This window comes from Chaetodon trifascialis, chromosome 9 (assembly GCF_039877785.1).
Source record: "Chaetodon trifascialis isolate fChaTrf1 chromosome 9, fChaTrf1.hap1, whole genome shotgun sequence".
NCBI lineage: Eukaryota > Metazoa > Chordata > Actinopteri > Chaetodontiformes > Chaetodontidae > Chaetodon > Chaetodon trifascialis.
In genome coordinates, this window is record NC_092064.1 from 20,007,855 (window position 1) to 20,033,805 (window position 25,951).

At 43.7% G+C, this 25,951-nt stretch overlaps 2 protein-coding genes across 2 annotated transcripts in view; one reads left to right on the forward strand and one right to left on the reverse strand.

The window, feature by feature from the left end:
• Positions 1 to 748: 748 nt before the first annotated feature.
• nmd3 (NMD3 ribosome export adaptor) lies at positions 749 to 11,900 on the reverse strand. Its single transcript, XM_070970296.1, has 16 exons — positions 11,791 to 11,900; positions 11,273 to 11,374; positions 10,541 to 10,675; positions 10,295 to 10,391; positions 9,648 to 9,728; positions 8,917 to 9,045; positions 7,963 to 8,053; positions 7,205 to 7,283; positions 5,834 to 5,930; positions 4,497 to 4,614; positions 3,144 to 3,289; positions 2,602 to 2,714; positions 2,417 to 2,489; positions 2,078 to 2,184; positions 1,512 to 1,582; positions 749 to 1,297 (listed from the first exon to the last, which is right to left on the reverse strand). The coding sequence occupies exons 2-16, from the start codon at positions 11,314 to 11,316 to the stop codon at positions 1,164 to 1,166; spliced, it is 1,515 nt and encodes a 504-aa protein (XP_070826397.1). The 5' UTR covers positions 11,317 to 11,374; positions 11,791 to 11,900; the 3' UTR covers positions 749 to 1,163.
• Positions 11,901 to 13,811: 1,911 nt separating this feature from the next.
• ppm1lb (protein phosphatase, Mg2+/Mn2+ dependent, 1Lb) overlaps positions 13,812 to 25,951 on the forward strand; it is a 44,461-nt gene continuing 32,321 nt past the window's right edge. Inside the window, exon 1 of the mRNA XM_070970063.1 lies at positions 13,812 to 14,725. Within this exon, the coding sequence (XP_070826164.1) occupies positions 14,327 to 14,725 (399 nt within the window). The 5' untranslated portion in view covers positions 13,812 to 14,326. The remainder of the gene's footprint in view (positions 14,726 to 25,951) is intronic.

A 25,951-nucleotide genomic window follows, 5' to 3' on the forward strand; every position in this document is an offset into this window, starting at 1 on the left:
TTCTCCATCTTATTTAACGTTAATGTTCAATCCCTGCTTTTATGTCCATTCTGTCTTTTTCTGTGAAGCCTTCAAACTGCATTTCTTCCATGAAAACTGTTATGTAAATAACAAATGGCGGCAGGTTGGAGTTGGGAGCTGTTTACACCTGAGCTTTGTATCCAATCGACTGCACGTCACTCCAGATCATATCAGGACATCTCTGTTTTTAAGAGCAGCAGTAATCCTTTATATCCAACTTATATCCACATCAGAGCACAGACAGCTCACTCTCTGCCTGAAAAGGTGGTGCAGCTGGGTGGCATCTGAGTATTACCCCTCACCATTAACAAACTTGGCCCTGCTTAGTATGAGTGTGGCTATTTGAATGAACTGGGCCCGTTTCTAAGTGGTCCAAAGCCCCCTCTGGTGGATAGGTACAGCAAAATACCACGCAAGCGACTGTGTCCCAGTTTCATACTACATGCTGATTCTCAGCAGGTTTTGAATATGCTGCGTGTTCACACTATAAATGTGACACAATATGATGAGTTTTGAGGGTGCTGTTGGTGCACGCTATCCCCCACGGTGCATGAAGGAGGAGCAGCAGCTCACAGCTGGCAAACATTGGAATAAATTGTGAGCTGGTGGTGAAACAGCTCCAAAAACTCATGGAAAAAAAGAGGTAGGATCAGTATGTAGTATGGATTTGGGACACAGCTAATATATTTTATGCCCCCCCCCCCCAAGCAGAAAATACCTATGAAAAGTCAGTAAGACAAATATTTATTTTGATATAGTGATCCAGAAGAACTTCCATGTCCACATCACATCAATTTTACAGGAAAGGGGGAAAAAAGGGTACTAGTGGCTGATATTTTTAGTTTTGTAGGCCTGGTGTGGAGATAGAAACTAACTGAAAGTCCAGTCTCTAAGCATAAATATATTTGCTCCTAAGTGGCACAGTTTTAACCCAAACATTATGGGTTTAAACGGCAATGAGTCATTACACCACAGTCTGATGAACCATGGATGTGACTGAAACATTATTTGTCGATGGTTCAATCAGTCCTCAATCTGCCATCAGAGGCCCCAGCTCTGTGTGTTATTGTATCACCGTATCATCGATGGACCTGCATTTGACAAATCAGCCATCAGTGTCACACAGGCGGGACGGCGAGCAGCTAGTCTGTCATCATGTCGGCCCCCTCTTCTCCTGTGGCATCTGTTAGGCTCAGCTCTTCCAGCATCTCCGCCAGAGAGATTCGTGGTGCTCCGTCATCATCAGTGTCGCTCTCCACGGGGATCTTTGACGCATCTGAAATTCAAGAAAACCAACACCTGGTCATTAACTATCCAATGCATCATCTTTACTAAACTGTCTGACGTGAGATCTATCAGCAGCCTAAGCAGCCACTGACACTTAATGAGCCGTATCTTAACAATTTAAGCTGCAACAATGGAAACAAACATCTCAACAGATGGGCGGAAATCTCTGGAGATACTGAAGCCTGCAGTGTCCGGCTGCTCACCTCTGTAGATGTTAACGTTCTTCCTCAGAGCCTCATCTTCCTCCAGGTCCTCCAGGAAGTCCTGGTATTGTCTGAAGACAGAAAATAGAGTTAAAGGAAAAGCCATGTGGCATGGCATCACAGGGAGAAACCCATTCAGAGGATACTAGGCATTTCTGGCACATTTTCAGACTATTCACTAACTCACCATAACAATGTCTTTTGTCACCATCTCAGGTATATTGCAAGTGCTTTCCCTTATTTTCTGCACTAAAAACTTTCCTTGTAGCCTCAAAATGCAGTTGAGGTTTAAACTTTGTTTATTTAAGTGGGTATTTTCAAAAGGAAAGATTTTCCAAATGTATGAAAACTAATAAAAATCCAAAGATACTTCATGCAGGATAAAGGATTTTTCAAGCACCCTCACATTTAGAGGAGATATTCTACACTCACATTATTGTCAACATATCCCATGAAAGACAAATAAAACAAATCAAATGACAAGTAAATCTAGACTATTGCTCTCCTTGTTCTTTCATCCACTGGAGAAAAAGACATGCTGTGAAGACCTTGACCGTTACTCTCACCTCTCATCATCCGTGTCCATGCCCTCACGGTCTCTGGCCATCTCCTGCAGCTTCCAGTTCCTGCGCTTCACCCTCCTGGAGCGGTCGTAGCTCTTCTTGATCAGCACCTTACAGAGTCCACATTCAGGGTTGTAGATGTTTAAACACTACAACAGATCATCTACATGCATTTCATATGTGATGGGATGAAGGAATGTATTACTTTCTTAAGAACATGAGCAAATCTACAGTCAGTATTTCATGCTGCCACTAGATGTCAGTGTTAATCAAGTCACCAATAGCTACTGAAGGCTCAGGTTTATTCAGTGAGGATGCGCCGCGATGTGCAGTGAGTCTTACCACATCAGGAACGTGGTGAGGGTTCATCTTATTCAGGTAGTCATCATTGATGTTAGAGTTGGCAAAGTCAAACCTGTTGGATGAGAAGATAGTGTGCCATCAAATGCAGATGATGTAAACAACAATAAAGCTCCCAGCCTACCAACCTGACCAACACCTGAACTCAACAATAACCTCATACTAACCCCAGCACCAGGTCTCCGATGTTCAGCAGGTGGCCCAGGAATGTACGGCAGTGATACTGCTGACTGGTGTCCATCTCTGATGTTTTCTGAACCCACACCTCAGCCAGGGTGTGCTGCAACACACACACACACACACACACACACACACACGCACACACGCACACACGCGCACACACACGCACACACACGCACACACACGCACACACACACACACACACACGCACGGAGAATATAAATGCACTTTCAAGCCACTGAACAACATTACTCTTGTTCTTTTCCTCCAATCTGTTCAGACAGTTGTATCGATACTAATGCAACATTCAGACAGAGGGGAGAGAGAGCGGACGTCGCTCCTGCAAACTTCGCTCCCTGCACCGTCGTAACAAACACTCCTTGTTGCTCCTCTGGCTTAAATCCCGCATTCAGTCTCAGGAATAATGTAATGGTTCACTATTGATTTTGCTTCCAGAAGAAAAGCAATGTTCCCTCATAATGCAATCTGTTCTGCAACAAAACACACACGCATGCACACACGCACACACCTTATTGGACCTCATGCCGGCTCCAGCACCCAGCTTCTGGTGTCTGATGATGTCAATGTCCATAACGATGAACTCCTCCAGCTGCCGTGGGTTATAGAGGCTGTTGAAGGGGTCGCGCCAGTACGTGCTCCCATCCACCTCAGCAACTAGAGAGACAGAGATTATTTATATTATTATTACTGTACATCATGAGAGCAGAGAGCCAAAAAGCATGAGCACAAATGATCTAGTTCTTTCTCATTTTTACTTGACAGTTAAGGGAAATTCAATAAATCCCATGCGTTGATGTTTCACTCACTAACACAGAAAGCTTTCCAAATGTCAAATATATCTAAAACACAAATTTCAACATATTCCAAATTCCTTTATCTAAAAATAGCTGCCCATGTGCTTGTCTGTCTGTACACATTCCAAATAAACCACACCGACGGTTTCTCTCTATACTGCAAGTAAATTGAACACAAGCGGACAAACAGCGTCACAAATATTTTTAATACCGCAGTTAATTGCCTACTGCAGCCTAAATCTGCTAAACAGAGCTCTGCCTCGAGGCGGTTCCTGCTATTCAGCCTGCTGAAAAACTTTCTGCAACAAAAATAGCCTGCTCTTTGAAGAGTAATTAAAGACGTGTGCGCCGCTTCCAAGATGTCAGAATTGTGCGGAGGAGCTGCCTCAGCCCCTCACATAATGAGCGATTACACCAGATCGAGAGGAAACGCGTCATCACTAATAACCACCACACTTGTATTGATTAGAAATCCCTCCAAGTAAGATTACATTTCTATGACAGCATGCATGATGCAAATGAAAGTTTTTTTTTCCCTTTTTGCAAGCGTGTCTTGTGCGAGGCCGTGACTAGGAGCAGAGAGAAGCTGCTGAGTTAACACAGCTGTGATGAACATGTGGGCAGCAGACTGAGGTCAGCTCCATGCGGCACATACAGTATTTCCATGGTAATATAAAGGAAATGCGTATGAGCTGATTGTTAAACTTAAAGACGACAACCAGAATGAGAGAGGACGAGAGCGACAGAGGGCTGGCTCTCCTTCTCCATCTGACTTCTGTGCTCTTTGTGAAGAAAATGTGCAAATTGGGGATAAGCGTCTGGTTAATGTATTGTTAATAGCTTGTAAAAAAGCTATCACAAGGAAATGGGGTGAAGTGGATCCCCCGACCAGAGAACAAGGGACGGAGATAGCAGAGGAAATCTACATAATGGAAAAACTGACTCTGTTGCTGATGAGACTGTGAGAACGGATGGACTTCTACAAACTCCCAAACGAAACCTTTCTTTGTAGTCTTTTGCTTTCAGGTTTGTTTAGAAATGCTGACATCATTTCAACAAATACTCACTCTGCAGCGTGTTGGGTTCGATGAGGTGGATGGTGCTGGTGACGCGGACGCACACGCACACCTGACCCATGTTCCCCAGGCTCTGCGCCAGCCGCGGGGAGAGGCACACGACGTTGTCCTGGCAAGCACACAAAGCCAGATAAACCGGGGTCAAACTGAGGTCGAGGGGGAAGTGAATGTGTCCGAAAATCCTTATTTTCATAAAGAGTGTCGGTCTGGATTTAAACTTTAACAGGGTTCATATGGCTTTTAATGAGTAAAATTCAAGCACTTTCCAGGCACTTTCAAAGTATCTCTCATCATTCAAGGTACCGCAGCGCGTCTACATTGTTACTATAAATGTAACAATAAAGTTCACAGAATTCCTTTAAATCCCTAAGAATCAATGAACACTGTCACTTTATTTTACTTTACTTTATTTAACCTTGATTGCATGTTGATCGTTTCATTCCAAACAACACAAGATTTTGTCGACGAAGCACCAGATTATGTTGAATATCGAGCATTTTCAATTGAGGACATTCCATTCATTCATTCATCTTCTGTACCGACTACTACCAACAACTTCTGTCCCAGCGCCCCCCCCCCCCACCCACAACCCTGACCTTTCCGGGGGGGGTACACCCTGAGCCGATCGCCAGTCAATTGCAGGGCAATCTAAGGACAACACACCTACGGACAATTTAGAGTCACCAATTAACCTAATGAGCATGTTTTTGGTCTGTGGGAGGAAGCCGGAGTGCCCGAAGAGAACCCATGCAAGCACGGGAAGAACATGCAAACTTCACACAGAAAGGCCCGACCCGAGGATTGAACACAGCGACCTTCTTGCTGTGAGGCATCTCTGCTTTAAGAATAATCTGTTGTCAAGCAGAGCACGATTCTGATTCCCGTTTTCACTCAGTGAAAACACCCTGCATGACCCCCGACGCTCAGACATCCTGTGAAAACACACCCGAATCTATGTATTTCTATTTTAAGCACAGACCTAAAGCAACACGTCAAACGGGATGAAGCAGCCACTGAAAGTACACACACCTGCCAACGATCTATAATCCCACCTTGGCTTTAATGGAAAAGAATTTGAAGTTTGAGTTTCATTCATTATCAGCTGGTACTGTGAAAAACAAATAGAAGAAGAAAGATTCTTGGCCAGGCTCAGGTTTCCATCTGCATATCTGCAGATCATGAGACAGCTTTCTAACAACACCCTCGCTAAACGAGCAAAGGCTTAAGAGGTGACGTGCGAAGACAGACGACAGCTCTGGCCTGTGTTGCACAGATGTAGGTGTGTTTCAGCTCATCTTAAATCAAAAATAAAACATGCTGCTGTGTACCTTGCAGACGGGCACGATCTCCATGGAGAAGGTGCTCTTGTAGTTGTACGTGTTTGAATGGATGTCGTGAGAGATGAGGCGCTGGGACGTCTTTGACCTTTAAAATTGGAAAGAAAGCGTTTATTATTACCATCGCAGACATCGTTCAGAGACAGAGAGGATCTGTTCCAGTTGGATAAATAAATAAGATGCAATAAGTTACGTACTCATGGAAAAAACTTGTTTTTGTGGAGTCTAACTCGTCCGAGCTGTTGAAGGTCAACGTGCTCACTGTGCATCCAGAAGACTGATTATGTAACATTTGAGTTTCGATCATGCAGAAACAACACGAGCAGCTTTTGTTTTGCAGATCATGAAAATGACACAGTCTAAAATAATGTTTTTAAACAGAGCTGCATTCTGTGCCAATGCTTTTTTTTTTTTTATTGGGACACATTCTGATGCACACCTTCTAGCAGATTACTTCTCGGTGACTTCACCACATTTGCTCACAAACGTCTGGGCTGTTGGACACAGACGAGCAGTTACAGCAGACAGCCACCACTGGTTTGAATCCTCTTCTGATGAGCATTTAAATAAAAGAGAAACTAAGTACAATTACTCAAGTACTGTACTTAAGTACAAAATCAAAGTACTTGTACTTTGGGTATTTCCATTTTATGCAACCTTATCCTTATACTCCATATTTCACAGGCAAATATTGCACTTTTTACTCCACTATTTGTCTGACAGGTTTAGTTATTCTTATTTCATACCCTTTCTGTCCAGTGAAAACCATGTATCTAAAACTTTGGCTGCAGAATTTTTCTGATAAGCTGAAGGATTAAGCGCTCTGTTGCGGGTTAAGAAAATTCTCCTCCTTCTTAAAATAAATAAACTTGGATTAGGATCACAAAGATGAAAATATGGCTGTTTTTCTGACTTTCTGAAAAGTTGCTTTTCGAGATGAGTGATTCTCACAGGACAGCAACGCTTCAAACATACGAGGATCTCACTGAATATGACGCATTGATGCAGATTAAACGAGCCAGCAGTGTATAAAGTAGTTTAAAGGAGCTCAACCATAAACATCTACAGCAGGAAAATGCAACATAAACTTTGATGCAGCAGTAATATTGATCCAAAAACATCAGACGTAATAGTAAAACACTGCCAGGGAGCATTTCACTGCATAATGACTAGTTTCACTTCACTTTATAATACTTACATACTTCTGCTTTGTAAGGTTTTGAACACAGGATTTTCACTTGTAGGGGAGTATTTTCACAGTGTGCCATTAGTACTTTAACTGAAGTAACGGATCTGAACACTTCCTCCACCACTGTCGAATGAGGATGCTGTTTTTACAGGCACAGTACGCGTGTCGCTCACCTGCACGGCACGGTGCACTGGAGGAAGTCGACCATCTTCTGAGCGTGCTGCTTGGAGCCATAGTAGAAATCAACCCCCTCTGAGAGAGAAGAGCAACACCATCAAACCCTCCATGAATAAATTCATCGCAGGTGCTTTACGGGTCATCACCGTTGCGGAGCACAAACGCATGCAAACAACACACACGAGAGCAGGAAATATGGCGGCCACATGTTGTAACTTTGGTGAGGCTTTCAAGTCCTGCCGAGATGTGGAGACAATTTGAATCACTCTTCTCAGCCAAAACTCCACTTCACAGTCCCGTCCAAGAGCGCAGAGGGCTGCTATGAGCTGTCACCCGACGCACAGCATGTGTGCCTGCGTGTGTGACCGCTGCGTGCGTGATGTAGCGGTTAGCATCTCTAAACAGGGCATGAATCAAGCGTGCATCGCAGGAATCCGGTATGGAATGCCTGCTCTGATTACAGCACACTGATTAGATGCTCAACGCATGGCCCTCTGAGGCCCACATGAGGACAGATTGGCGCCAGTGATATGTATGTGCAGCCTGCTGTCTGGAACGGGAAGAGGTAATTAACACTCGACACATCATTATGTTCTGCTTAGTTCTAATCCACATTAGTTACGCTGTTGACGAATGAGGCAAGTTTCCCACTTTTCAGTGTAATTCAGTTAGAGGGCCCCGAGGAATACAGCAGGACCCTCCCTTAAAGATGTGTACGATGATACACGGACAAACGAATGTGCCACTTTCCTACCGTGGATTTCTTTGATGTTGAGGGCATTCTGGTGGAGTTTGTGCTTGAGGATCAGCTGCTCTAGATAGTAGAATGTCTTTTTATGAACAGTCTGTAAAAATAAAATATCAAAGATTTTCAGCATCATCACACAGAGCTTCATACAGATCCCTCCAGGCCCATGCCCCTATTATTTAATTATTTAATATTAAGAAACTTGGATTGACAGCTTGGCCTCTGCCACAACCTGTCGCCACCTTTGACCTTTCAGAAAAACAATCCAGTGAAAACCTTCAGTCCCTGAGGCTGTATTGATATTTATATTTCCACTAAAAACTGTAAATGCATGCTGGCCGTGAAGCACTGCTGGGAGACAAACTGGAGCTAGTAGGATTTTAGCTTGTTGTCAATTCAAATTTCCTGCGCAGCTGCTTCATAGCAAAAGCTTTTGAATGAAGAGACTTTGGCCTGCATTGTGAAGTAGCTGCAGAGGGCAGTTACATAATCACAGAGGGTAGTTTAGCATATTTTAGCTTAGTTAAGTGATAAGAGGGGCAAGGTTCACATTTTAACATGCAACTGCAAAATTAACACAACATAACAGATTTGTTATAAGAAAGAGAATAATGAGAGGAGCTGAACTGAAAACACTTTCACAGGAGTGAAATATGAGGTCACAATTAAGGGGCGTAGAAGCAAAAATGCAATTGGCCAACATTTTTGTTTGTTTAATACATTTTACAGCTTTTGTAGGCCTTCAGCATCAGTGTACTTCTGTGTATTTTTCCAGTCTTTTAACCAGATTCACAGAATAAAACTAATGTTTCAACTGATCAATACACACGTCCTAAAATTCAGCATATAGCACGCTGTTTGAAAATGTGATTGGAGATCACGCAACATAAAAAAGCAGATAACCAAAATGAGAAAAATAAGATTTATTTCGAGGATATTTCAGAAAGCACTGACTCCTACCTTCTGCCTAACTTGAACCACAGCCTTCCAGAAGTCCTTGGCTTCCACACGGTGGCAGTCGTCACACATCTGGTACTGGATGACAAACTCGACCACAAACACCTGCTGTAGGATAGCACCATTCATCACCTGGAGGAGCAAAGACGGCAACAAGTTACACCATATGCTCTGACCGCGTGGCAAACAGCGACGAAAACTCTGCACTTACGCTGGGAAGAAAAGAAAACTAAACACGTTGGCATGTTGCCGTTTGACCAGCAGAATCTGGAGACAGTATTATACAGGCTCTCCACCAGCACAAACAAAAGAGTTGGCCCTTAGAGGCACAGGGCTCAGGTTCCCACGAAAGGTCAAGGAGATGAGATGACAGCCACTGGCAAAACTCACATCTCATTAACACACAGAACTCAGTCAAGAACAGTCGACTCCATTTTAAGAGTTTATCTTAAAATCTGTTGCATGCATGATTATCTGACAGATTGTCTCATACAGTAGCTGTATATGTGTGTGTTACACCTTGACAGGATCATTTCACATGAACAAAAAGCTTGAATTCAGACATAAACTGTGACTGTGACTAAACTTTGAACAGATAACCGCCTGAACAGACAGCCCAGACTCCCTTTAGATGAAAAACACGTCGCCCATCTCAGGTCCCAAATCGTTTTTTTTTCCCCCGTTAGTTTGAATGTCACTCTCCCACACTTATCACTTCCACTCTGGTCTCTTACCTCTTTCTGGATGGTCACTTTCATCTTAATCCTTTTGGAATGCGGCTCCGTCCAAAGGAAGCCAGCATCAATGAGACGCACCTGTGAGGAGAGATGTGCTGTTGAACCCACGAAGCAGCAAAAGGCCCAATTGAATATCTACAGTTACTGTGGTGCACATCATCATGCCAAGTCACAAACATGGGGTGCACATAGAATGTGACAATGCATCCAATTTTTCCAGTCCAGTCAATTTTAGTATAAACTGTGTTAAATGTGTTGCTTCTGGTTATTTTTGAGGCCATAATTTCTTTGATTGCATTAGGCAGCATTGTAATAAAAGAAGCTCCAATTAATTTGGCACTGAGAAGAGCCCGCTGCACAGTGTAAGCCTTATCCTCTGCACACCCCCACAAATATGATATTCAACAATAATGCACTGAAATGACTTCTATCACAATTAACCAGATTTGAGAAAATAAAATGAGGATATAATAAAAAGATAAGTAGACAAGGGGCTGGCAACAAGACAAGACGGGACTGAAACAAGTAGGTTAGCATCAAAATCCTGCATCCCAAGTCCACATGGTAATGGTCATGTCTGCTATTTGTGTCTGAGTGCAAATAAGCTCCTGTCTTTTGTGAGGTTAAGAAAGAATAACACTTACTTTGGTCATAGAGCTCTTGATTTTTTTCAGGCAAAGGGCCAGCAGTTCCCTAGACTCCAAGGCACACTGCACCCAGGTGGCTGGAGGCTGTAAGTACCTGCATGAAAAGAGGAAGATGCACATTCAAGCCTCAACTTTCCCAGCAAAATTACTCAATGAAACATGATGTACGTATACATGTTTTCTAAGAGGGAAACAATGATATGACCCGTGTAACGCATTGATTGATTTGTGCTTGTAACAAACCTTTCACACTGTTTGCAGAAGTGCACTGTGACTTGCTTGGGGATCCCCTCTGAGATGTCCACCTGAGTGCGCAAGCAGGCTACACACATGTTGGCCGGGTTGGGAGGAATGGGGATACCACAGGTACAGCACAGACTAGAGAGGAAAGAAGCAACATTGGGAAAACTCAGAGAAATAAATGGATGACTTCACGCGTCCATTTATCTTCTGGAATGGGGACATATTGATCCGGTGTAGTGGTGCTTTAGATGGCATTAGCTTCACCAATCCCTTTTCATTTAATTTATTAGTAAAGGTTGCTTCAGACAAAAAGTTTTGGAGCATTTTAGGAAGAAATAATTGCATACTTTTTGAATACAGCCCATGGAGTTGTGCAACAAAAAGGACATAATGTTTACTATGATACCAGATGCCCGGTTTACTCAAGTTATTTAGTATTCAGTACTGAAAAAGCAGGGCATTCCTTGTAAGCTTGTGTGCTTTATCATCCATCAATAAGGCAAAGAGGTTCTAAAATTTTTCTCCTTGTGAACATTGTGATGCAGGTGAGACTAACATACTGAATACTGGCAGCAAAGGTACACAGAGAAAACAATGTTAATAGTTACAGATGGGTTTTCCTTGTATAACATGCCAAATGTCAGTCTCGAGAAGTTTCAAATTTGTCAGGACTCGCACAATACTACACAAAGACTTAAAAATCTTTTATTTATTTATTTTTTCCCCACTTACATGTTCCCCTGGCTGCTTGTGGCAGGAGCTTGCATGTACTCCATTCTTGTCAACTTGATGGGTCAGTGAGTGTCAGTGGATGTACGTGTAGCTCAGTGATCGCTGAGGACAGAAACAACAAGGGGCCTGTCAAAGCTTAAACACAGATTTGAGAGTAGACAAACTGCTAAGTGAATAGCCAAAGTTAGCTGGTAGCGATCAGAGTGACAACAACTAGTCTTATTTCTTAAAGCGGGTAAATACTATAACACTATGATCTCATTTTTCACGAGTGCACACTCATAAACAGCTTATATAAAGCTGCTAGATCGCTAAAACATGCAGTGTGGGCTCTATATGTAACGTTAACGCTGCTAGCTGATGCTCTACATTCAGTGTCAGACAGTTAGCATTAAAGGCTACATTGCTAGTTTTGATGAGTGATTCTGACGAATTTTCGCGAACAAACAAGCAAGCAAACGTCAAACAAAAGAGGTGAACAACTGGGACTGGTGCAAGATGTTGATGACAAAACTTACTGGAGTTATTTTGATGGGAAATCCACAACACAACGTGAAGTAAAATCCTCCACGTTTTCCCCACCGATGACCGAGAGAGGCTTAATGACGTCATGCGAGACTCTAGGACCCCGGGACTGTTTTTGACTGCCTGAATAAATTTCCTGCATTGAAACATTCAAATTAGATTTAAAAAGTCAAACGATATCTGATTAAACACATTTGGCATTCAGTTCTTGTATTAGCTATTTCAAAACATCGAGAAACGATATAGTTTCAATTGTTTTTAACAATTAACAAACCAAACCAAAATAAAAGGAAAGCTTTGCCAAAAGACTTTTATCCTATTCTCTTAAAAAGAGGGATTGAAATATAGAAGAAAGAAAATAAAGGAAAAAAGAAAAAGAGGGAAACCAATTTTAATATGTCCGATTTAGATCTGAGATTCTGCCCTACTCTAACACTATATAGATGTCATACAAAATGTATCAGGCTATATGCTGTATGGTATCCCTGGCTAAGAGTAGAATATATAACCCAGGCTCAGTCAGCACAGTGAATGAATAACTTAGAAGTAAATATTTTTGAGAAATGTATACCACATTTGACCACGAGACCTTAATTTGGGCTACCACACCTGGACCTGGACCTATTTTCGAATCATTTTAGCAGCTATAGTAGACTATCATCTATTTGCTTCAGGAAGTTTTGCACGAGTTGAATAATATTTAACCACCTGCAGCATTTTAACTTTCATGACACCTCACAAGGTAGTGACCTGATAACTCTAACAATCATAAACAAAACCTGTACTGCATTTACCTCCCCTCTAACCATAGAGAAATTAACTTGCTTGGGGGAGCCTGGGGCAAAAATGAGCTGCTGGCTCCTATTAACCCCTCCGTTCCTCCCACTGTCTGTGTAACAGATACAGTGCTCATGTGCAGGAATACATTACATGGTCCCAGGTTTGCTGCATGGTGTTTTGATTACACATAAATTATTTTGTAATATGCACCATGTAGGAATAAAACCATCTGAAATAATAAAGCTCTTAAGAATAGATTTTGACCAAAGGACTCTCCCCAAGACAGGGTCTTAAGGTCAAGCAATAATGCACCACCTTAAGGCCCTTGCCATGTCCCTATACTGGGCACCAACGGCTTGTGGGGCCCCTGTGGGGGCAATGGTAGTTTTGAGCTGTTTGTAATCCAGCAGCCAATATTAGGATTATTTATCTGATTTTGACAGTTGATGGTAATGAAGTCGGTAAAGTTAGGCCCACGTATTTTAACATTTATAATTAATCAATCTATGGCTTTTGCGCCCACCTGTGGTATGACAGCTCTGAGGATGCCTTAACATGCTGTCGGAAATGTCTAAATTCAAAAGGAGCGCACAATAACGATCTTACCTCAAAAATGCACAACAACGACAGGAAACGTGGGAGTACTTATTGCTACATACCAAGATGTGTCTACTAAATGGAGACTATGTACCAAAGCCCTGTCGAAATTTGATGGCAAATGTGTTGAGGTGTTTAATGGGTGTTTTTTGGACATGTATTTCTTCGGCTTATGTAAAGCACTTTGAATTGCCTGTGTTTGTAAGGTGTTTACAAATAAAGTTGCTTTATGAGTTTCTGCACTCAAAGTTAGTCCGTGTAAAAGTCTAAGTTCAACGTTATAGTCAGGCGTAAAGAATTTGCACTCATGTTATGTCGAACAGTGGAACCAATTAACTGCTTTGTTCAGTTTGATTGATTGATTCATGTGCGATTTTACCTATATTGCCATATCCTATCATCAATAAATATCCACATTAATGTCACGATAATTATTCCAACCATATCGCCCAGCCTTATCTGTGAAGACCCTCTGACATTTGAAGCAACAAATCGATGAACAAACTCAACATATATCCTTTATTAAAAAGTTAAATGACTCGCAAGCCTCCTGTGGTTTTGTGTTCAGCACTTTGGCTCCCTAGGTCCCGCACATTCCATGCTGCACCTGAAGGCATCACCACTGTTTGGTCAGGCACCAGCAGAGAGTCGCAGCTCGTGTGGCAGCTGGGAATGTGAGGGCTCCCGCACAGACCGCTATTTTCAGGCACTGGCAACAGTAGTGGGGCTGGCCAGGAAGACGCTCAGCGCACAGCTATTATCTAGCCAGAACATTGGCTTAAACTGAAGAACAAGCGGGAGACCTGCGTTTTCCTCCCGGAGAGTCGGTGTGTTCACGGACCGCATCAGGTCAACGGACGGCCGTTGGTGGCTCACTGCGGGGCTGCATGCGCGAGGGAACCAGCCGGAGCACCGTGTTCGCCCCCCCACCGGTTTGCGTACGTACACTGACACCTTACCTCCCGCCTGGTGAGTCCGGTTAAAAATGCAGTGAAGTGTCATCCGATTAGTGAGCGTAATCTTTAATTACCCCGGTTAAATGTGCCTGTTTCGCCGCTATCAGAGCACTCACGCCAACGACGATGGACTGAAATCTGCGGCGGGCGCGAGCGACACACAACCTGCCGCGGTTTCCTGCATGTAAACAAATAAATGATAGAGGATACAATGACCCTGCTGTCTCTGTTAGGTCGGATCATGCGTTATTTTCTGCTCAGACCGGAGACCTTGTTCCTGCTGTGTATCAGCCTGGCTCTGTGGAGTTACTTCTTCCACACGGACGAAGTGAAGACCATCGTCAAGTCCAGCCGGGATGCGGTCAAGATGGTCAAGGGGAAAGTGGCGGAGATGATGCAGAACGAGCGGTTCGGCGGGCTGGATGTCCTGGACGCGGAGTTCTCCAAGACCTGGGAGTTCAAGAGCAACAACGTGGCCGTGTACTCCATCCAAGGCCGGCGAGATCATATGGAGGACAGGTTCGAGGTGCTCACGGACATCGTCAACAAGAGTCACCCATCTATATTTGGGGTTTTTGATGGCCACGGAGGAGAGGTGAGTCCGCTGTGGGGGGGAGGAAAGGCATAGCAAGGTGTCTCCTTATGGAACCCAGTCCTCATTAGCCCCCTCTCATTCTCTCTCTCCAGCACAGACATATATGAAGGCTGTGTAGGTACCCAGGGCCCCCAAACTGAGATGCAGTGGGTGTCATAAGGTGTCTGGGTTAAGATGCTTTAGGTGGTCTTTAAGTGTCGATTTATCGGTGTTGTGTATCTGTTCAGTCTGCTCTGGTTTATGCGCTGCTTTCCAAACAAATGTCAAACATGTGAAAGTGAGACAAAGTGAAGCAAAGCCCAAATTGTCCTTCATGTCCGCTATGAAAAGGGCATTTTAACATGAAAGTAGGACTGCAATTAACAATGAATTTCTTTTTTTAGAGGGTTAAATGAATAAGTGGTGTTATCAAATGTTGGAAATTGTGTGCCTGTCAGCAGAAATGCTCACCAAAAGTGATCCAGTTACAGCTGCTTAGCTCATTCTTCTGACCAGCTGCTACAGTTTTATCTTTTCAGAGCAAAGCTTTGTGCCAGATGAAGTGATGACTCTGATAATTGGTTTGTTACATTATGTTGAATTTAGATGAATGTGCAGAGCTGTGATGAAGTTGTGGACAGGGTTTGGATTAACCTGCCAGGGGGCAAAAATGAGCTGCTGGGCTTCAGTTCCTCCCACTGTTTAGACTGCATTTTTTTCCCTATGCAGAAGTATGAGTTGACCCCAGATTTGCTGTAGGCTAATTTGATTAAACACAAATTAATTCAGGAATGTGCAACATATAAGCACAAAACTGAAACAATGGACTGACACAGTGATCCCCTTTGAGATGGGGCCTCAAGGTCAGGATAGAGAAGAGGGCCCACTGTAAGGCCCTTATTATGTCAGTTGATGTTGTGCATTAGTGGTGCATATTCTCCTATAACCTTTCAATTAAATTAGGACAAACCAGGTGACACACTGCAAGACTGGAGCCATTGGGGGCCCCTGGAGGCAATTGGTCATCCACCCATGGCCATTTGTCATTGAGTATTTATGGTTAAGTGGAGCAGGGACCCCTACTAGGAGCCCATGATTCCTTGCTACAGCTCTGCACGCAAATTCACCCACACTTACTCTTTTCTCTTCCAGATGGCAAGGCAACTGCATCTTGTCTATTTACAGCTTAAAATCATTTCCAAAATATCCGTCTCGTGTTTATTTGCCAAAACAGCATTATTAGGATGCAGACAGCATAGGCGCCGTCTAACATGATTATAGCAGGAAGGAGCTCATATTGGTGTGCTTCAGAGGCAGCTAGCTGAGCTCAACGCTGTGATGAAAGCATAGGTGAAGTCGGCCAATTAGATCACCGATTTGCTGGGCACTGCCCACGCCCATTCGAAACTTGCTGGCAGCGAAGAAGTCTCCTCCCTCTCTGTTTCCTTGGTGTTAACGAATGTCGTATGACATGAGCGAGTGAGTGTGGCGATGCATTCAGGGCAGCAAGAGAGCAGCTTTACAAAGAGCTCACAGCAAGAGGAAGAAGTTGTCAGTTAAAGGGACAAAGAGCATTTGAGATGACGCCGCAGTTAGACGTGAGCATGAAAACACTGATTTCTCATGAAGTCTTGGCTTGCATGAACACTGGCATTGTTTCTTAGGACCATCACCTCAGCTGACAGTACTGACGCGACAGAGCCACAGACGGGAAAAAAAAAACAAAAAGCACACAAACTGCAAGTGACAGGGTATCCCGTTTTCCTCTGTCTCTAACCTCCTCTCTTACATTGAGCATTGCACACTCTCTGATCTGATCTCAGTTCAGGTTGTTCTTTTGGGCCTGACACCAACTGGTCTTCATTCTGAGTTTGACTGCTGTGGTCTGATTGAGGCCGAACGATAACATGCTAAAAATAGACAGCCAAAGGCATAGAGGATAGCTGTTCTTTTAGGGGAAATTAAATTTTATGCTGCAGCGCTGACTGCTGCAGCTTTTTACCAAAAGTGGTCATTGGATTGTTTTCCCTGTGGCCTTTTTCTCCCATGCTTCTTCCCTCTGTGGAGAGTTTTTTTCGATTTGGTGACCTAACCTGTGAGCTCTGCTGCAGCTACCGCACATATAGTTAACAGGCTTGAAGAAATAAATAGAGAATAGGAGATATATGTTTATATATGTGTCAGGAAAAGGATAAAATGAGTGGGAGAGCAGCATCAGTGGTGAGAGTAAGAGCAAGAAGAAGAAGGAGGTTCAGATTTGCCCATGTAGGCGAGAGGCTGTTTTATCACTGCATGTCCATGGGCAACAATTTTCATTCCCACACCCCCTTTTGAAGTGTGTGAAATGGTTGCCAGACAGCAGCCTTCAGAAACAACTTCCTCTGTTTTAGCGACTCGAAATTTTTCTTTCAGCCAGAGGACATTGAATAAAGCGGAGGGATGCTGTGTGGCCCAAGGCAACACCAGGAATACTGGCTGCCTCAGCTGGCTTGTTAGCGAGGTGTCAGCCGCTTCCGTTTCTTTCCACACGCACCCTCCGCTCATCCAAACCACATACACAGTCATTAAAGCAATGTCCGACTACTGTCAACATCTATCTAACGTCCAAAACTTTGCATCAACATCAACAGGTCTTGGAGAGTGTATACAAAGCCTTGGAATGGACAGAAACTTTCAGTGGGGTGTGAGTGTGCCAGCTAATTAGAGCCCAGATTTGACAAAAGCATTAAGGAAGGGGGAGCCGATCCAAAAGCAATTAGGCCTGCAACTGAGGAATATTTTTTAGGGCTCTTCCGAGTGCCATTTTTTTCCATTCAAAGCTTCTGTTGAGCTTTCCGAATAAAGCTTCAAATGTCTGTCGTCATTTAGTTTCATAGGAATCTCTGCAAATGACGTCATCACGTCATAAGGACTGACTGGCAAAGCGATGGCACCCGCGAAAATGCTCCAGGCAATGGATATTTTGCACCATGTGATATGCCAAAGCACACTTAATGCATCTTTAATGATACACCTTACAGTAGGTGGAGAAATACATTCATTTGCTGTCTTGCCAAGAAATAGATTAGAAGATCAATATCAATCTCATGTCTCATGGAGCTGGAGCCAGGAGGTGATTAGCTTAGCTTAGCATAAAGACGGGAAGCAGGGGATGATCCTGGGAGGTTACTGCGCGTGGCGGTTTGCTAGAACTAAGAGCATGAAAACAACACAAATTGTACTTTTTATATTTCTGTTTGTGTACAGAATAAAACAAGATGTCAATTAGGAGGTGGTAGGTGTATTTTTTTCAGTTTTGACAGAGGCTGCTAAACTAAACTAGCTTTCCCCTAGCTTCCAGTCATGATGCTAATCTACACCTGGTTGCAGCTGCATACTTTTCGTAAAAACATTAGGCTCGCATCGATCGTCTCTCTCTCTTCAAGAAAGCGAAGAAGTGTATTTCCCGAAATGTCAAACTATACTGAACAGTATCCTTCTGCGTTTGCACCACAGTCAGGGGTGATTCGAATGCTGTGATCACAGGAAGCGAGTCGTTGGAGGGTGTCAAGTTGAGAAAGACAGCAGAGTCCTTCAGTAAATTCAAACACCTTACTGGGACCAATCAGTTTACTACCAGATGAATCATCAGTCAGCTCTAAATAACATCTGGAAATCTCTCTTTTTTTCTTTATTTCTCTTCACCACACACCCACTCACCCACACCAATGCAAATTCAATTTTCAGTTTCAAAAATCAGTGTTTAATGTGAAAATAGCCTTCGGCGGCCTCAGTCACATTAGATGTTGGCTCAGGGAGGGGATTTAACTGCTAAATGGAGATTGATTTTTAGCTGACGTATGGGAATAACCTGCATGAAAGCGATAACCCTGGGCCCTCCATCCATAAAATGGCAACATGAACCATTTGTTCCTTACTGGCATGTAGAGAGTCAGCGGTACTCCCTGCCTCACTGTCAGGAAGTGGCTTCAGGCGCTGCAAAATTACCTTAACGGTGGAGTACAGAGAAGACACTCACTACAAGGCCGTTTAACTTGAGTGTGGGGCTGCTTTTCTCTGTCTGTTTTCCCTTTCAGCTTTTTCTTCTGTTGATTTCTTTTTCTATCACAGCTCACTCTTTCATGTAGTGGTGTTTGTGTGAGTGGGTTGTGATAGATACAGTATGGTCTGTTAGCTGTGAAGGAGGCGAAGGGAGAGCACAGAGTAGCAGTGGAAGTGGAAAAAAGGCTAAAACCACAGGGACGATGACCATTTTTAGAGGGATCCTTTCTGTCTTAATTCAGCTGTTGGCTTGTCTTTAGCTCCGCTTCATATTCAGTCTGAAAGGCCATTTCATTTTCAACTTCATTATTAATTTCTTGAATTGCAAAGTGGGGAGGACTTTTGAGAGCAACTGAAGCAATGATGCAGCATAAATGACATTATAGACAGACTTGGCTTTTGTTTGAGTTTGAGGTATTTTAATATGTTTATGTGCATGTTTGTGTTTTAGAGCAGGGGGTAGGTTACGTAGTTTAGATACTAAGCAGTTTGAATTCCTCCTGAGTTTACTCGCACTAGATGAAAGAGCCAGCATGTGACTAATTGCACTGTTGGCATTACAGGATTAGAGAGCGAGCAAACGAAGAGAGGGAGTGTGTGAAGACCAAGAACAGCAATGTGTGTGTGCGCGTGTATGAATATTTATGTGTGTGTTGCAAGCTTGCACAAGAAGGCGCACTGCTTCATGGATGTTGAGGATCCACATGGAGATGAGAGGGGCAGTTCGGTGTTATCTGGTCTTCCAGGGAGAGGCGACGTCACTGTGAGAGACTGGAGTGCCAAAGGCCCATCAGGACCAGACACTGGCTTCACGCTATTTCACATCACGTCGTCAATCAGTGCCCCCAGCAAGTTTGTAAAACAGACTGAACAGGCAGTCATTTTGAAATAAATGGCACTTACTAAATCAATTAAGATGGGAATTTTAGAATTGTCAAAGAGGCTACAATCAATATTTTTTATTGACAATGGCTCACATAATTACTAGGGCTTGGCCGTAGTGCTGAACCACCCAAATCCACATTTTGCCTGAGCTCTGCGGAGCTTTATAGCATGTTTTTGCTCATCGTTTGGTTTTACAGCCCAAGACTTTATTGTTGTGGTTCACTTTCAGCCACGACAAGCAGCTGTTTTCAGTGGAAAAAAGCTCTCAAAACCCACAGACCAAGCCAGCACCACACGCCAGACTGGCAAAGTTAGCGAGTAGATGGTGAACATACTGGAGTGTTTAGCATATAAATAGCCAGGCATTTCCCTCAGGAGTTGATGGAGACCAAAACAAAGCTGAAAGGAGAGCGAATATTGGACTTCATCAGGTGGTCACGAGCACCAATGAATGCTAATGTTGAATGTTTGAGCTTTGCTGTGCAGAATGACGCATGAGCAGAGCTTGTCGCTACATATCAGAAAGACATTATTAGTAAGTGCAGTGTTTTATATACATCTTGAAACATTTCTGCAGGGGATCTTTAAAGACACCAAATCCCTCTGCGGATGTTGTTGTTTCATTGGCCAGTTCTTTCTGTAAACTGACTGACCGCGACCGTCCTTACACCACAAGGCTCCGGCTGAAACATCAACAGCAGGGCTCCCCTGAAGTGTCCTTAAGTAGGACTGAATTCCTGGAGCTCAAGCAGATTACTCTGCACTTTGCACGGGGCAAAAACAGAGGAGTTAATATCATGAGGATCAGTAAAATTGCTCATTACTACTGTTATCCTCCTGTACTCACTTCTGTCACTTGTGGCGAAAGCTTGACCCTCAACATTTCAGCCCCTCCTTGATGTCAAGTGAAGCAGAAAGTGGAAAACACACGGGAGGTCATGTTCTGCTGGAAAATACTTGTGCAGTGGAGACAGGAGAGCTGGAGGGTTCTGCCGAAAAGTCTTCTTGACCTTTTGGTAATTTGTCCCCGGTGGTGAGGTTTGTTTTCCTTGCAGTGAGCGGACTGTCGGGGAGCGACTGTGGAGCGGAGCCGCGGAGTGGAACACACCAATGAAATGGATGAATGGGGCTGTTGCCTGTCAAGCAACCTAAATGTTTAGCCCCGCAGTAAACATCTGTAATCTCCTCTTTTCCACTGTCATCCTTTTCCATAAAATAAATGTGAGGCTCATTCATAAATCCGCTCATTTTAATAATGTTTTTGCCTCAGTATGTCTTAGCATGTAGAAACCCTCTCCCCTCTTAAGATTAGAGCATTTAGTAGGTTAAAAGGAACATGCACTCCTCTGGTTTGATAGGTGTATGTGCCCATGTGACAGGATTGTGTGTGTGTATGTGTGTGTGTGTGTGTGTGTGTGTGTGTGTGTGTGTGTGTGTGTGTGTGTGTGTATGTGTGTGTGTGTGTGTGTGTGTGTGTTTGCCAACAGCATGTAGAGCCAGATAAGAGTGCCTTCTTCAGCCTCAGTGTGCCGTCCTTCCCTGCTGGCAGTGACTGCTCAATAATTTAACACCCGCTCTGTCAAACACTTCTGCTAAAACCCCCTGACTAAATATACACGCACCTCCGAGCAGAAAGAAGCCACAAGGTCATTGTTCACGCGCACACACACACGTATGCATCACATCACATGTCACTGTGTAGGTTGTGTTTTTTTGTGAGGAGGTCTGCTCTAGAAAGTTGTTTGTGAAGTTGGGGTTCATGGTGTTTAGCATCTCTTTGTCCTCCTCCACTTCACCCACTTCTCTCCCAGTGGGGCTAGTTTGAGCTGTCAAGGGTGAGTTTGGTAATGGAGCCGTTGTGTTGGGTTGCCAACATCCCCCCATTTTCTCCTTTCACCTATATGTCTCCCTCCCCTCTTTGTCTCCTCCTCTCTCCTAGGGAGTTGGCAGCAAATGAATGGGCCACAAAAGCTCCATCTCCAAGGCCATGTCAACCTGCTGTCCCCCCATTATACCATCTCACCCGACCCCCACTGTGTCCACACTTGCCTTGACTGCTTGCCACACTCAGTCGCTCGATGCGGTGCGCTAACATGCTATCCCCGTGTGATGTTGCATGCTGATTGTGTCGGAAGTGTAACTTTAGAATCCAATTCGTTGCAAAGCTACAAGCCTGGCTCTGAATCCATAATGCTCGCCTACCGCGGTACTATATTTGTCCAAAGCAATGCTATTAGATTGTACCATCGTGTGTGTGTTCTTGGTGTGTGGCTGATTAGCAGTCTCTAAATGTAATCACATGGCTAGAATTGACTGGGCTCCTTTGTTTTGAGAGAGGGACATTCTTCACGTAGACGGCAGTTATATAAAATGCTGAAATGAAAGAATGCTTGTGCATGTTTTTTTTTCTTTCTTTCTGGAGTATCATCTACAATTTGAATCCGACCAGCAGCCTAAGTCTGTATGCCAGCTCTGGCTCCACAGTTGTTTGTTTGTCTGTGCGTGAATGAGAAAATAGATGAGTCAGTTGGAGTTTGCCTGCTCGCTGTCTTGGCAGTGAAGGACGGCGGCAGAAGAATGTTGGCCGAGAGAAGGTAGCGAGTCGCAGCTGCTCGAAGTTAGTGACATTGGTGCGATTGTGCGCGCAAAGACACCGAGGGCTGTGATTTCTGTAACGCTTGCAGTTGTGGCTCTTCCTCTTGTCTTGCTGGCCAGATGGGCCTCTGAGTAGGGCAGGTGCATCCTGGTAAATGGAAACAGGCCTCCTGGTCGTGTTTGTCTGCCACTGTATGCCCACAAGTTTGACTTTTTAATCATTTTCAGAATTCTCTCAGATGAAATTGAAACATTTCCCAGTGATTCGCTGCAACGTACTCTGAATGTATGCTTCCACTGCCCACATGTTTGTACAGTATGTATGTTTATAGTCTGCACGCTGGAGCCGGTCTGCCGCACACATGTGCTGCACAGCCTCTCCAGACATCGATCCATCCAGACAGGAGGAATGCAGCTGATATGAATGTTTGATACTTGCACATGGTTTCTATTCACTGCGAGCTACAAACCCTCAAATCCACTCTGCGGTGAACCAACCCTGAGCCAGGTTGTCTTTAATTTACACTGTAACGAAGGCTCGCAGGGTAAGAGAGAGGATCTGACTCCACAGCATGTCATTAATTTGTGCTTGTGATTAAAATTGGGAGGAAGAGGAGGGGTCTTATGTGCACAGCAGTGTGTGTGTGAGTGTGTGTGTGTGTGCGTGCGTGCTGCATGTATTATTAGGCTGAGGACGTGATTGTTTGTATACCAGGGTCTTGCTGGATCTCTGCCATGTACTCTTGATTATGGCCCTTTGAGATTTATGACCCTTTTCACCCTGTTGTTTTCGCCTGTGGTTCCCTCTTTTTTTTCAGCCTACTTATTGAGAAGGGTGGTGCAGGGCCAGTGGAACGCTGGTAAGGCTCTCTGGTGAACCATCTGCTGTGTAAGAGTTAGAAAAAGTCGTTAAGCCTAAAGAGAAAACAGAGGAGGGGTTAAGAAGCATATTGAGAGCTATTTGCAAACAAATTGAAGACAAAGCCCACGCTCATCAGAGTAACTACAATAAGTAAATTTAATCTTCCAGGGGGATTTAAAGTTGATTCCAATCTGGATTTGTCTGACCTTTTTTGTTTGTAATCCTCAACCAAGTCGACAGTGGAAAAGGCCACAACTAGCAAGATGAGTGTAAATCCTGGGTTTAGTCACATCCCAGTCAGATATAGGCTATCTCCTGGCTGCCAGAGCTTAATATTTTAGGCCTCCAGAGGTATCGTTGGCCTCATTTAGAAAATCAGAAATGGGTTGTTCATGTGCTCTGACCCCAGCGACATAACTGCACTCACACATGTTTTTCCTGTTAACATCCAAGCTTTGCTTTTGCTTTGGCACTCGACGTGTGTGCTGCTATGACGTATTTTAAGGACACTTTTGTAGTTTAAAGTGATCTTTGTGCTGCATTTCAATTCACACCAGTATTTAATGTCAACATGGAATTTTAGCATGACATACATTTATTGCTGGCAAGGTTAATAACAATACATATTTTTTTAAACCACTTTTAAAATGAAAACCAATAATTAAAAAATAACTACTTTTAAGTACGTTTGTCAAACCAGGTTTTTCTACTATTAGCGAGCATATACCCTTTGCCATCGAAGAAGTCAAAGAGCATTGTATATGGTCCTAGGGCTGAATCTAATGATCTTTTTATTGATTATTGATTAGTCTGCCAATTATTTTCTTGATTCATTGATTAACCATTTGGCAGTAAAATCCATATAAAACAGTAGAAAGTGTCCATCCAAGGTGACCAGCCAGTCCAAAACCCCCAAAATAATCCTTTTTCAGTATGAGACAGAGAAAAGCATCAGAGAATTGGAGAAGATGGAACTTTTTCTTTGAAAAATGAATCAAACAACTATTCAATTATAAACAACGAATACATCAATGGACCAATCGTTTCAGCTCTCTCTGATGCATTACTGATGCTATGCACGTCTTCTCCATCTTTGCTTTTCCCATGTGGCCATGGTGGGTTATTGCCTCAAAGTTGGTCGCTGGAATAATGTAAACTAAACTGTGGAGATGTGATAATTTCAGACCGTCACAGACATTTGTGCACCAGCAAATACACAGTACACATCATATCCAGTGTGTTGGTAAATGGAGCTTTGCGGCAAGCAGGGCCGGTAATTGATTAGTGTGGTGCAGAGGAAGCTTATGGTGATTTGAGCTAATGCTAACAGCTCAAGGCTCTTAGGATCCCTGCTCTCTTCCTGAGAGCGTCCCTAAACCGAGGCTAAAAGGAATAGAAGAGACAGCGAGGCAGATTAGATTTACACTAATCCCACTGGGGAGATTGGGACTATATGCTCTCTCCATGGTTTCAGTTTTTTTCCACCACTCCTCTCTCTTATATTTATTCATTTCCCCAATTAATTCCTCGTTCTCTTCCTGTTGAACTTTAATTTTTTTAAAAAATATTTTTAGATTGCCCTCTACTTTTCGTGCAGCCTTTACACATCCAGTACCTACATGTATTTGTTATGCTGAGAAGTCTGTATGTTACCCTCTTCCTGAGTTGATTTAATGAGCTTATCCAGCAGCAGAGCTGGTAGCTATACTTAAAGCTGCTCAGAGGAGAGATGCTTTATCAAGTGTGAGAGGAGATGAAAATGATGGCAGGCATGATAGGTGCCCTGAGTCGGGTCAGGAGAGAAGAGGGGGAAAGATGCCGAGAGGGGAAAAGAGGAGATGGATTGACGAAGCAGCCGAGAAATAACACCCTTACAGAAGTGTAAGTGAAGATGAAGAAGAAGGAGCTTAAAGCTGCTGTTTGGGAGTGGAGAAAAGGGCAGGGAAGAAGTTATTTCTTTCAGAGGAGATGGGTAAAAACATAGATGAGAGGTGAAGCCTTGCCCACAGCCTAAAGATTTTCCAGGGTTGCAGCATCAGTCAGGAAGCACCAATGAGTGTAGATTCAGGGTGTGAAGAGCTGACAGATAAGACTAAACGTACTGTAAGTGTACAACGAGCTGTGAGTTAGACTGTGTGTGAAGTGCCAGTGGAGGCTCTTCATCTTTTGATCATAAGTCTGTCAGAGTGAGGGCCATGGCACCGCAGGGACAGTTCCTCCCCCAAGAACGAGCATGGCATACTTTTCCACCTCTTTCTTCTGTTTTTCATCTTGTCCCTCACACTCGCTCTCTGTCTCTGTTGACCTTTCCCCACAACAGTAACTGTCTCTGTTTTCTTCCCCTCTGTTCTCCTCCCTCCTACCTCTTCATCCACGCCTCCCCTTCCTTCCACCTTACCTACTTATCTCGTCTCTACTTTCTTTCCTTCCTCCCTCTGATCCCCCCGATCTCTTTTCTCTATAGAAATCAAAATGTGTCATTCACTCCAATACTGAGTATTGTCAAGGGAGGGCAATTGGAGTGTGTATGTGTGTGTTTGTGTGTTTGTGTGTGTGTGTGTGTGTGTGTGTGTGTGTGTGTGTGTGTGTGTGTGTGTGGAAGTGGGAGCAGCGAAGGACAAGGTTTCCTCCTTCAGATCTCACATCTGATTGGACTGTTGGACTACATAAATTTGCAGGTTTTGATCTGCATTATTGACTGCTCCTGGTAGTTTTAAATACACATAGTATATATCAGATATCTCCCTTTTGGCTGTAGAGCCTTGTGTATTATAATTTCTGTTTTCCCCATTTCTCCTCTTCATGTCTTCTCTGACCTTTTGCTCTATTACCTTATATATCTCTCTCTCCTCCTCGCTATATCC

Bases quoted from the DNA above. Each gene is read 5' to 3' on its own strand.
- nmd3 (XM_070970296.1), bottom strand. From the start codon at position 11,316: ATGGAGTACATGCAAGCTCCTGCCACAAGCAGCCAGGGGAACAT. The intron at 8,054-8,916 runs GTAGGAGTCAGT...TTATTTTTACAG, and splicing joins TGGTTCAAGTTAGGCAGAAG to ACTGTTCATAAAAAGACATT. The intron at 3,290-4,496 runs GTGAGTATTTGT...CTGTCTCTCTAG, and splicing joins CGAACCCAACACGCTGCAGA to TTGCTGAGGTGGATGGGAGC.